The 12604-nt window shown below is 45.1% G+C and overlaps 1 protein-coding gene across 1 annotated transcript in view; it reads right to left on the reverse strand.

Moving 5' to 3' along the window:
* Positions 1 to 12561, reverse strand: part of LOC112551907 (dynein heavy chain 12, axonemal-like) — a 24379-nt gene extending 11818 nt beyond the window's left edge. Inside the window, exons 1-5 of the mRNA XM_025215586.1 lie at positions 12479 to 12561; positions 10927 to 11096; positions 5238 to 5328; positions 4901 to 4927; positions 3709 to 3898 (exon numbers count right to left, since the gene is read on the reverse strand). Coding sequence (XP_025071371.1) covers positions 3709 to 3898; positions 4901 to 4927; positions 5238 to 5328; positions 10927 to 11096; positions 12479 to 12520 — 520 coding nt within the window. The 5' untranslated portion in view covers positions 12521 to 12561. The remainder of the gene's footprint in view (positions 1 to 3708; positions 3899 to 4900; positions 4928 to 5237; positions 5329 to 10926; positions 11097 to 12478) is intronic.
* Positions 12562 to 12604: the final 43 nt, after the last annotated feature.

Raw genomic sequence — 12604 nt, forward strand, 5'->3', positions numbered from 1 at the left:
CATGCATTCCTCCCATGGCCAGCAGCAACAGCAGCAGGTGGGGATGCTCGTGGTGCATGTACCTGGTGTAGGCACTTGTGCCCAGTGGCGCATAGCTGTGGCCAGCACTGCACATTGTGGTGAGAGGCACAGCCCCTGCTAGGACACCTTTATCAGTGGCACTCCCTACCACACATGCTCAGTCCCCTGCACTCACACACCATGGGAAGAAAGTAAGGGTGGCCAGAATTTGGAATGGACTTGCAAGGGAGTTGGTGCTCTCCCCTATCTTGGGGTTTGTTAAGAGAAGGCCTTGGAGGTCTTTAAGAGAAGGCTGGATAGGCATCTGGCTGGGGTCATCTGACCCCAGCACCCTTTCCTGCCCAGGGCAGGGGGTCAGACTCGATGATCTACTGAGGTCCCTTCTGACCCCAGCATCTATGAATCTATGAAAGCCCCACATGTTGGAGCTAGCTGTCTTCCCTGCCCCCTGCCTCAGGTCCTGGGACTCCATGGGGAAGCGGCCCAGCAGGGGCTGTGCCCCTCGCCACAATGTGCAGCACTGGCCAAAACTGGGCACCACTGGGCACCAGCCCCTGCACTGTGCACAAGTGTCCTGAGCGCCCCATCCTGCTGCTGTTGCCACCACTGCCTACCAGGGCTGTGCACCATGGAGAACTGTGGGAAGGGGTGTCCCCACACCTCCTCCCCAAAACTCCCTCACACCCACACCTTGCTGACCTGAGCTCCACACTGCCGCCAACCCCTTGGGTGCAAACTAAGCACTGCTGCCAACGCCAGCTGCACGCTCTGTGCTCCTACCCAGCTGCAGCTCCCCTATAGCCCCCATCACTGCTCCCGCCCCCACTGCTCCCCTACCTGCTGCCCAGAGCAAGCAGGATTCTGGGGAAGCTGAGCAGGTCCAACTGCAGCTGCAGCAGTGGCAGCAGCCCAGCCTGGAAGCTGTGCATTGGCTGGGCCTGGCCCTCCCACCCACAAGGGTGGGGGCAAGGCACAATAGGGTATGTTGACAGGGGGTGCGTATACATGGGCACCTCATTTCCACCGTTGGGGGTGGAAGGGCTGGGCAGGGTACAATTACTTGGTGGGCGCCGCAGGCCAGAAAGACATGCCTGGAGGGCCGGATCTGGCCTGCAGGCTCTATTTTGCCTGCCTCTGGTTTATACAGTGCCTCCTATGAATGAATCTGATCCCTGATCTTGGTCCCATAACAATAGAAATATTTTAAGAATCATTTTCTTCTACTTGCTTCTGTTAATTAATCATATATTATAAAGACCCATTGTAGTACACAGATATGTTCTAGCTGACAAATACCTTTTTCCCTTTTCTTTTTCAAATTATGATTTGAGGAACTCAAAACTGGGACTTAACTATTTTTCTCATAGGCATGTGTCTAACATTTTATATACATTTTTTTAATAGAATTTTAAAATTATATTCTTCCACCTAAATATTTTACTAATATTAATTTTTTCATACTAACATATTCTGAAAACTGAAAAATGTTTAAGGTAGGTGTTTAACAAGTGGCTAATACTGAAAAATATGTTGGGTGATATTTTTAAGGAAAAAGTTGCCAACGTTCATAGTATCCTTGCTATTAATATGCTTTTAATAAATGTATTTAAATGTTTGATTACTTAAGTATGAGTTTTATTCATTTTCTGGTTTTGGATAAAGGAGAAACAAATGGGGAATTAGCCATTTTATTTGATATTAGTTTTCAGCCCAAGCAGTGACTTAAATTTTTTAAACTGCCTCACCAGTGATCTTTGGGAACACATATTTGAAATCTGATCCCTAAGAATTTGCTTTTTAGTTATTATGCAATCACCTCTACATACAGTATGCAAACACAAATCATAACAAAAATACTTTTTGTAGTAAAATTAAAATATGTTATAGTAGTGACTTCTAGTGTATGATTTTGTTTTTTTCTGGTTCTAAGATGGCAACCCCTCCCCCCAAATAGAGCATTTCCAGGGGGCAAGGGGAGAGACTTCCAGTGGCAAAGGGCAGGGGGTAGAGGGCAGGACTTCTAGTCCCAAGATGGCGACCAGGAGGCGGGGCTCCCCATGTGGCCCTCAAAAGCTCACCAAACCTCGTTAAGCAGACCTCCACCCAAAATAATTGCCCCCACCAGTATACACCTACCAAAAAGACAGTTTCTGTCCCAGAAAGCTTACAAACTAAGTATATTATAGCAGGCAACAGAGAGCAGAGAGAAAGGTAACAGTGAAACAATTAGCATTGGTATAATGAGCAGTGACAGTGTAATAGCTGCCTAATTATGATAAATGACTTTATAGATAGCATAACAGAAGAGAGTTTTATGAGAGATTTGTAGAATAGTAAAGTATTTTTGCTGATTCTTATTAGGAGTATTCTCACACATAAGGGGAAAGATTAAAGCAGTTGCTAGTAATAAAAGCTAATATCCCTGGGAAAGAGGTAAGAAATAATGAGACTATACCATTGGTGGTCAACTGGGGGTACGTGTGCTCCTAGGAGTACTTAAAAGGGTCATAGTGGGTATGCAGAACTCCGCATGTACGTGTGCAGCCTCAGCGCAGCATGCAGGTGACCAGGAGTGCAACCTGGCCACATAGAGAGCAGTTGGGTCTGTCTGGTAAGTTTGTTGTGGGGGAAGGGAGTAGGGCTGGGGCAGGGGCGAGACATGGGACTGAGCCACGCAGGGTGGGGGGTGACGGCTCCCACCACTACACACACCCCAGGAAAGCATGGGGGACATGTGCCCCTGGATTTGTGCACGGGGTGGGGCGAGATGGGGCCAGAGCCATGCTGGGCTCTTCCCAGTGGAGGGCTGGGCTAAGCTGTGCTTGGGGTGGACAGCGGCACTGGGAGAGGGGTTGGGAGGAGCTACAGAAAATCCTGGAGTGGCTGCAGCCCCTCCCCCTGTAGCCCCACTCCCGTCGGCCCCCACAGTGAGGCTGGGACTGGGGCTGGAGCAGGTGCTGCCCAGCCAGGGCACAGCATGAAACAGAACCATGAGAGGCTTGTCCAGGGGTCATGGGCAGTGGCGGCTCCCATAGATGCATGCACCCTGGGAGGGCTTGGGGGGGTGCATGCCCCATCTCTGCTTGTGGGGTATGGAGGGCTGCGGGTCACTGTGGGCTGGGGCCGGGGCAGCGCTGAGCTGGCTGGCACTGGGAGGCAGGTTGGGGGTGCTATGGTGAATTCTGAAGTGGCTGCAGCCACTCCCGTAGCCCCCTCCCAGTGCCGCCACCACTTGCCCCAAGCGCAGCCCAGGCCTTCCCGGAAACAGGCCGGAGCAGCCCCAGCCCGCCCCACCCCATGCACAGATCTGGCGGCAAGCGCCCCCCATACCCCGCGAGGCGTATGCAGCAGCAGGAGCTGCCAACTCCCGCACCCCCCTGGACAAGCTACTTATGGCTCTGTCCTATCCTCTGCCCCAGCTGGTCAGCACCTTACCTGCTCCAGGCTTAGCTCCAGCCCCACCCCCTCCCTCATCATAGGAGCCTACAGAAGCAGGGCTATGGAGGGGGGCTACAGCCACTCCAGAATTCGCTGTAGCATCCCCCCAACCTATCCCAAAGATCATGTAATATGACTGAAACTATGACCCAGGAAAATTATCTTTTTAGGCAAGAGAATTTTGAATAGAAGATAACATTTATACAATCATACTTCAAATATTAAGATTATGTAATTTGTAGCATTTACCTACACATCTCTTCATGCTCATTTCAAAATCCCTTGTTACCTCACCAAAAAGCTCTTCAACCAGTAACTTTCTGTCCTTGCCTTCTCTGAGGGACTCAGGAACCCATTTGAGCATGGACATAAGCCACTGCTGTTGAATAGGAACTACTGGGTTACTGGCCACACACTCCTTCATAAAGAGATAGTTGATCTGAAAGGACAATATTATTATCAATCTAATAATTTGTTCTTGAATGTTGACATTATACTGAATAACAAACTCCTTTTGTATGTCACTCCTATATTCCATCTGTAGTGCCACAGTATTATCAATCTTTTAAAGTAATATAAAGAAGGCTATTCTAAGGAACACAAAACCATTTTCACGCCTCTTCTTATTCAGAGATGGTGTATGACACTATTCATGTACTGTGTTCTTTTTACCCCCCTCAATTTCTGCTAACACTTATGGAGCAGATTATTATGACCGATGATCAAACTGGCAAACTCTTCTAAAGCTAATATTAAAGTTGCAGAATCCTAGTGGGGGATACTTCTTCTGGGTAACAGGTTTATTAAAACCCAGAGAAAGGGCTGACTTTAAAATTCTTAAACATTTAAAACTTCCTTAAAATCTTAAACATTTTAAATTAGCCTACCTAACAGGAAAAGATACAAACACTTTGATGAAGTGGGTATGACCCTCTCCGTTTAGCTAATTAGGGCATATATTGGGACATCAATTTGGACATTAGGGCAGAATGACTCATCGAGATAAATTTTATTCCAGAGACAAGGCGCATCATTTCCTGGATTTGCACTTCTGTACACACACACAGTTTTCTTCTTAAAATCAGATGCACAACCCTCCCTGATTCCTAAACCTTTCCTCCTGCACCCCTCCAAGAGGCTAGAATGTGATTCATAGCTTCAGTCCAAAAACCAATAATAGGAATCCTGCCATTAATTTAAGTGTAATTTGGATCAGGTCTTATACAAAAGATATGACATGCAGTACTTTCCTTCTACTAGACATGGAAATGATAACTCCCGTTTCACTTCTTGATCCACCTCTCCCACAAGGTACACGCTAAAAGTTGAACTAATTTATTAGCTACTAATTTCTCATATACATAATTTCTGTATTATTTCTGCATAAAAATCATACAGTAGTTGTCTTAAGAAAAGTAAAACACCAAACGATTTAACTCACTCTTCGCTTTTTTTGTTCACTATTCATCTGTGAAAAGAGAAAGACAACAAAAAACAGGTAATATGTTAAATTAAGACTGTAAGAACAAAAGTCAAATCAGAAATTTAATTCTTTATTTTTAAACTTTGCAAATATTATTGTGTAAAAGCTGTATCCTGAAAATATATATGCATAAATATATTGACTTAAATGAGACAGCTCAACTGGACAGAGTTAAATAAGATAGGGCTCTAATTATCTACATTTGCAAGCCTGAAACCGAGGATGCACAATTAAAGGAATTGAAGATGTTACATAATCAAAGTGAGAATACACTTGAAAGGAATTCAAAACTCACAGTGGAAGGCAATTCTGGCTCTGGAGGTGTAGGAACTCTCTGATATAGTTCTTCCGTGGTTGCTTGATAGTCTTTTAAAGCTCGATCCATTCTGAAGTATATTATAAAAATGCAGTTATTTTATAAAGCTGCAAATTTCTCTTTCAGGTGTACAAACTAAATATTTCAACCCTACAGAGTGAGATTTTCCCAATTACTTTCTCTCTTCCTCTACAGTGAGGTACCCAGGTCTCAGTCATAATTGAAATATTATTTAAAGGGAAATGTGGCAAGTTAAAGACCAGACTCACTACTATAAATAATGTTCAATGGATCCTGAATTAATCTATGTCTATAATTATATTTTTCAAATGTGATTAGCAGCAGCTACATCAAGAAAAGGTTCTCCTTTTCTCCATGCATAAATTGAAAAAAGTTACATAACTTAAATAGCTAAATGTCCAATAGAAGACTCTTCATGACTGGTACTGATTTATCCTGTTCATCTTACACATCAAAACATCTCACCCATTCTAATTAACATACATATCATGTATACTGGCAAATAAAATGTACCTAGACTGCTCCAGACTTATCTCTCAGCACAATTCAGGCTACAGGCCCACAGGTGGCACTAAGGCCGTCACTAATAATGCGGATACATAATCACAATTCCTAATCCTTCAAAAGGCTCAGAGGCAGTCAAAGGGAGGTGCATCAGGACATGTGCTCCTATTGACTCCACTAGAAAACCCTCTGACAGATAGAGGCACCAATACAGTTGTTTTTCTTTCCAAGAAGTGAATTCTTCCTTCATTTAATTTATCCAGTCAGAAGAATAAAAACTGTACCTGCTATACCTATAGAGGTGAACCTGGCACAGTGGGAACATGATATTTCAGGTGCCTTATACCCAATATTTTTTATTTTAAAATATTTAATTTGACATATACAAGCTTTACCCACCAAAATTTCCAAGCACATGCAGAATACTATAAAATCCACATAATGTAACATGAACCATTTAAAAATCATAATTTATCTGAAAATAATTTACCTATTATTTTTATACATGAATCCCTAAATGATTTAAAACTAACAGAGATTAAGGGAAAATCTAATTATTTTCTATTTTTTTAGTTTCATTTTTATGTAAGTGACAGCTTTTGACCATTTCTTCTCTAATGAATGAAGAAGAACAAAATCATTTCACAAAGGAAGAAACTAATTAGGAAAAAAAAACTAGCAGAGGGGCTTAGGGAGAGATGTGATATATTAAATTGTTTTTATCTTGTTCTTTAAAGCTAAAGCTAGATTTCAAGTTGATAGGGTCCCTTTAACCAAATCAAAGGTTCTCTGTCTTGGTATGAAATTTCTATCTAGCAAGAATGAAATTAATAGAATTTTGAATCTATTCACACTGTTTGCATATCGTGCACCAACATTTAGGCACTATTCTCCAGTGACAGCATTGATACAGTGTTATAAAAATATTTTGTAACATAATTGCAAATTACTTAGTCTATTAAATATATCAAGGACTATAACTTACCTTACTTTAAAAAAAGCTTATTTAGTACTCAAATAGCTTAAAATAATATTCCAAGAGAGGTGTCTCAGCCTATCAGAAAGTTCTTTTATTTTATAACATATTAGCAATGTGACACAGACAGCTTTTCATGCATTCTAAATGGCCTCACTGTACTCATTTGAAATATTACTGGAGGATCAGGATTTGGTTTCTAATATTAAGAACTAAAAAAGATGGTAATTAATTTTTAAAGTCTGCATTACCATGGACTGTAAGATATGAAGGGCAACAAATGTCTCTTATTCTGTTTGTAGTGTCTGTCTACATGCCTTTAAAGAACTTAAATTTACAATTGCTATTAAAAATACCATTACCTCTCTCTCTCTTGCTCACCGCTAATTCAGTTCTTTTTTGTGATAAACCCCTTTTACAATCTGACCTCACACCAATTAGCAAAAATTAGGTGGGCTCTGAACAAATGCAAGGATTCTCCAAAACTATAAAAGCTAGGCTTTAATTTATCCTTTCAGGAATTGAAAAGTTGCCCAGGAAAACAGAAGGGGTAATACCAGAATTTCATAAATACAAGGTAAAAAGAAAAATGGTTCATACTATGGACCTAGAAGTATGCAGCACAGCTCTTAAAATGAAGAGGTCTGCACTACAATTATGCACAGATACAACATACTTCTATATACAATATTAATGTGCTTTGATTTCTAAACCATCAGAACAGCTCCCCTAGAACAATGCAAATTACCAGGTCAAAGATCCACCAGGTGAGAGCTGGGGACAAACTGTTCTCTGACTATGGAATATTTTTTTCCAAAGATTAGCTGAATCTAGACTTGGCCCATCCATGGGAAAGGCAGAAAAAAGTCTTTCCATGTAATAAGCAGCCCCTTCTTTCCTCCCCCTCCCCCACTCCTCCTTTTGTGCATTTGTTTTTCTTTCTAAGTATTGTCAGAGACCTAGCACACTCATTGCAAGGGTGTGGCAAGGCTCAGAGCAAGCCAGAAAGCTGAAAAGGCTTTCTGTAAGAGAATCCTACAAACTACATCTACATATTGACTGAGCTAAGTGTCACTAAAAAACCCAAAAAAACTAAAATATCTACTTCAAAGACTGTAAATATATCCTGGTGCTAACCTAACTCATTTACTGTCCTCCAGTAGCTTTTGATTCTCAGTACCTCGCACTGCATTTTTATATATTTCTCACAGTTCATTTTTATATTTCACCTGGCTCATCTCTACTATGGCATTTTGTATTTAACAGTTAATACTTGTAAACCCTTAAGGAATGTACTCCCTGTAGAATGAAGTTACACCATTGTTAAAAACTGCATTGAAATTGTTAAAATTGTGAAATTGTTAAAAACTGCATTGAAATTGTTATTGTAAAGTGCTAAAATCTGCTATACTGGGCTGGTCCCTTGAGTGAATGCGAGTATGTATGATGATCAGTAGGTAATTAAATGACAAAGCAAGAACCTCTGGCTGTTAAATGACAATAGCCTAGCCAGAGGAACTTACCATTACAAAACTCTACTCTACAAGCCATTTTAGGCTAATCAAGCCAAGGAGCTGGTTCCCGGAACTGAGCACCCACCCTATTCCTGAAACCCATGGAAATACAGCCATTGAGTCAATCAAGTCAAGGGTGGACTCCCAAAACTGCACGTACTGGCAGGCAGAAACCCCTGTGACTGACAGCTGTCATGCACTACTCGAGACCCAAATGGGACAGTGACCTCCAGACTGGGCAGCCAAGATGATGCTGGGGGATCACACAAGTCTGCCAAAAAGGGATAAAAGTCAGTGAAGCATGACCCTCAGTGGTGCCCTCCCATCCAGCACCTGACTTAATGAGACAGAAGGACAAGCAGGTGACCCCCTTCTGGAGAAGACATTGCCTTGAAGGAAGCTTAGAATTGATAGCAGACTCCAGGGCCTTGGATAAGTAGATATACTGACACCAGTGCTGTCACAATCGCTACATTATACAGTATACTACATGGGCACGTCCACACATGCAAGCACGTGCGCTTGCAGCAGCTCAAACAGAAGCGGTGCAAATCTGAGCGGGGGCTTTTTGCCTCAGTGCATGTGCTCGGACATGCACTTTGTTGTGGAGCAAATTGTGCCACTTGAGGCAAAATAACCCTGCCTGGCTGCTTCCGGATCTGCAGCCAGGGGGAGCTACAGCCCGGGGCCAGAACCTCTGCTGTCCCCAGCAGTATAAAAAACTGCCCTGTCCTGGCCCCATCCATACAAAAAGCTGCCCTGGCAAGCAGCTCAGGGCTACGCGCTCTCTGGAACTTCTGGTACTTAGCCACTTGGTATCTGGGGACACTATGCCTTGTGCCAGCTGGACTGCTGCAGCACCATCCCAAATCCATTTTTAATAATACCCCAAAATCCATGTTTTTCCACATTTAACACAATTGGGGGGACTGTGGGTGTGGGAGACCTTGTAGGGAGGCTGCTCAGGAGGGGTGGGTCCCCTGGCCCCCACAGGGTGCAGCCCCCCTACACAACACATGGAATGCCACCAGAAGGCCCCAGCCTCCCCGCCCAGGGTCGCAGCTCCCTCTGGAGGGCCACAGTCTCCCTGCCTAGGGTCCCAGCTCTCCCTGGAGGGCCCAGCCTCCCCACCAAGGGTCCTAGGCACCCTGGAGGGCCCCAGTCCCCCCGCCCAGGGCCCATAACTTACCTTTAGCAGCAGCAGCAGCAGGAGTGGGGTGCTCTGAGTCATGGCAGCAAGATCCAGCACGGCATGCGGAGACCGTGCACTGGGCCCAGCCAGGTCCTGCTGGCCCTGGGGACCATCTGCCGCCTGGCTGGGCCAGGCCCTTGCTGGCAGGACCCAATGCGGCACATGGGGACCGCATGCTGGGCTCAACCAGGTCCGGGGACCTCTCTGCTGCCGGGCCGGGCCCTTGCTGGCAGGACCTGCCGCCCTTGGGGCCCCTCTACCGTCCGGCCAGGCTGGGCCCTTTGTGGCAGGACCTGGCGTGGCATGCAGGGACCACGTGCCGGGCCCAGCCGGGTCCTGCCACCCCCAGGGCCCCTCTGCTGCCCGGTGGGGCTGGGCCAGACCCAGGGCAGCAGGACCTGATGCAGTGCACAGGGACCATGCACTGCACCTGCCAATCCTGGGGTTGCTCCTGCTGCCCTGGGCCCAGCCTGGTTGGGCAGCAGAGGAGCCCTGAGGGCGGTAGGACCCTGGTGGGCAGGGATTGGGAGGCTGGCGAGGAAGGGCCGGGCAGGGCAGGGATCGGGGAGGCTGGGGGAATGGGTGTGGCTGGCGGGGATCCCCCCCCCCATGGTCCCCTCCCCCCTCCTCCAGCCCCCCTGACCCCTTACTCACCATCACCGGAGCCCTGATGCTGAACACATGGCCTGGCCGGCCGCAAGTTTCAGCACCAGGGTGAGGGGCCAGCCATGGAGATGCTCTGGCAGCCAGAGCATCTCCCTGGAGGATGCAGCCTTTGATTGCCTCAGGGCACAGTCCGGGACTGTGCCCTGCCCCACTTTTTTTTGTTTCGGTTTTTTTAGACCCCTAGATATCCAGGGGTCTAATTTTCTCCCCGTGCTGCAAACCTGCAGCGCAGGGAACATTTTTTTTGTTCCCACACGTGCCTCTTGCCCCATCTCAAAAGGGTTTGAGGTGGGGCAAGAGGCACGTGCGCGCTCATCTGGACACGCCCCATGGGCTTAAATGACATGGGTTTGAATGAGTGAGTGCAAGTGTGTGTGTGTATATGTGTTAAGGTGACCAGTATCCCCCATACCTCAAAGTTTGCATTTATGATTATATTGGTAACGTCACATCCTGACCAATAAACTAGAATTTATGATGATCCTGAGAGTTGGTCCTTTGCAGCCAACATACACCATAAGTGCTACTTAAATCTAAACACTTCCTTTATTCCCAAGCCTACGCCAGCAGAGTTATGACCCTGTAAAAAAAAAAAAAAAAAGATCAAGAAATTTCACCATCTTTGCTATACAATTTTGTATGGATGATGCTTAAATACTATAGTGAGTATTGCACTGGGTAGCAATGCAGAATGCTAGACAGAAACCCTTAAAACCTCTCAGCTATATCAGAGTAAACTGATGTTTTAATTTCAAGCTTGAATACCACTTATTTATTGAACTGAATGTAACTCACACTATCTGATGAAGCATCTTTTGCTGTTCCTTGAATCTTCGGTGTTTCAGTAGCTTATTGTGTGTTGGTGAGACATCAGCTGTGATTGCTGTAGGAAAGACAATCGGTGGCAACCGCACGCTCCAACTCTCTTTTTCAGTAGGTGTTGTTGATCTATTTGAAAGCTCCATCTAAAACCATAATAAAACAAGATACTAAAATACATCTTCCCAAAAACAGATAGAACAGATCACAAACTAAATTGTACTTGCAGCAGAATGTGTTACTTGCAATAATTTCCATAATCCAAGCACCAGAGCATTCACGTTTCTGTAAGAGAAAAGTCTATATTTTCTAAAAAAAGAAAAGTCTATATTTAAACTTCAAATACACTGAGATAATTAGGGCGCTCTTCTTTCATTGGCACAAAAGCAAGTAACTAGATCTGGTATGTGTGGCTCTGAATGCTGTAAGATGAACTTTACTTATGTTGTTCTTTTTGTTTTGGTAGATCTGCATGGCTAGGGACAGACATTCAAAAAGCCTGAGCCAGAATTGATTCAATCTTTGAAGGTTAGTCTAACCTGCAAAGCTTGAGCCAATTTTGAGGTGGATAGACATTCCCTTTTCATTCTAAAAATGCAGACACATTCCTGCAGTGGCTCAGGCTAAAAGCTGAAGGTGGGGACAATGGGGGTGCTACAACAGCTGTCCCTTCCCTTCCACAATGCTGAGCTGAGGAGGGCATGGCCAGGTCCCAGCAGGATGCTCTGATTAGGGAGGGGTTCCCTGCCACTGTCTATTGAGCACTTAGTTACACAGCAGGGAGTTACACAGGGAGTTATCAGCCCATCAGACAAAAACAAAGCCTCTCTCATTAGTTCAACCTCTTATTAAACAACTTTTTCCAAGCAAGAAATGAAGGGACATTACCAGCTACCTGTTGATTAGCTTAAAAAAGGCCTAAGCAGACACTGTTCTGTCTGCCTTTGTCCTGCCTCCCACGGCACGTACCATAGCCAGCATGTGGTATGCTAGCTAATGCTGAGAGGTGTCTGTGTAAGCCAGAGGGGAAGGGAGGAACTCCTGCTTGAACAGGGAGTGGTGAGGGGGACGGCGGGAGCAGGAGGAAGCCAGGCAGACCACAATGTACCTGCAGTCTCTGTCAGAGCTGCAGCCAGGGAGCAAAGAGGTGAGGCCAGTGCTGCCAGGCTGGAATAGAGAGCAGAGCCCTGCCAAGGGTTGCAAAGCATCTGGAATGCTGGAGGACTCTGATTTAACTTAAACCAGCAAGGGGTCTGGGACAGACATTGCATAAACCGTTTGACCCAAATCAGTTAAGTCTGATACTACATTCAACCAGGTTTATTGCAAACCAGTTTCAGGCATTTTCAGACTGGTTTATGTGCACTGAACATCTGTTCTGTTACAGCTTAAAACCAGTTTCTGAACACTTAAACCAGTTTGTGTGTAATGTCTGTCCCTAGCCTATGTGAAAACTCGGTTGCAGACAAGTTTCCAGATCAGTACTGCTGGTAAATATGGTAAAGTTTCCCTTCAGGATTATGCTAACCTTCCTATCTTTTGGCTTTTGCTGGAGGTGAAGGCTTTTCATTCAGTTGTCTTGCATTCCAGCCTCTCAATTATAACTCTGCCTTTACTTAATGGACTAGCAAATTGCCCATGAAGAAGCAGGGGG

Source organism: Alligator sinensis, unplaced genomic scaffold (genome assembly GCF_000455745.1).
Source record: "Alligator sinensis unplaced genomic scaffold, ASM45574v1 scaffold1273_1, whole genome shotgun sequence".
Classification (NCBI taxonomy): domain Eukaryota; kingdom Metazoa; phylum Chordata; order Crocodylia; family Alligatoridae; genus Alligator; species Alligator sinensis.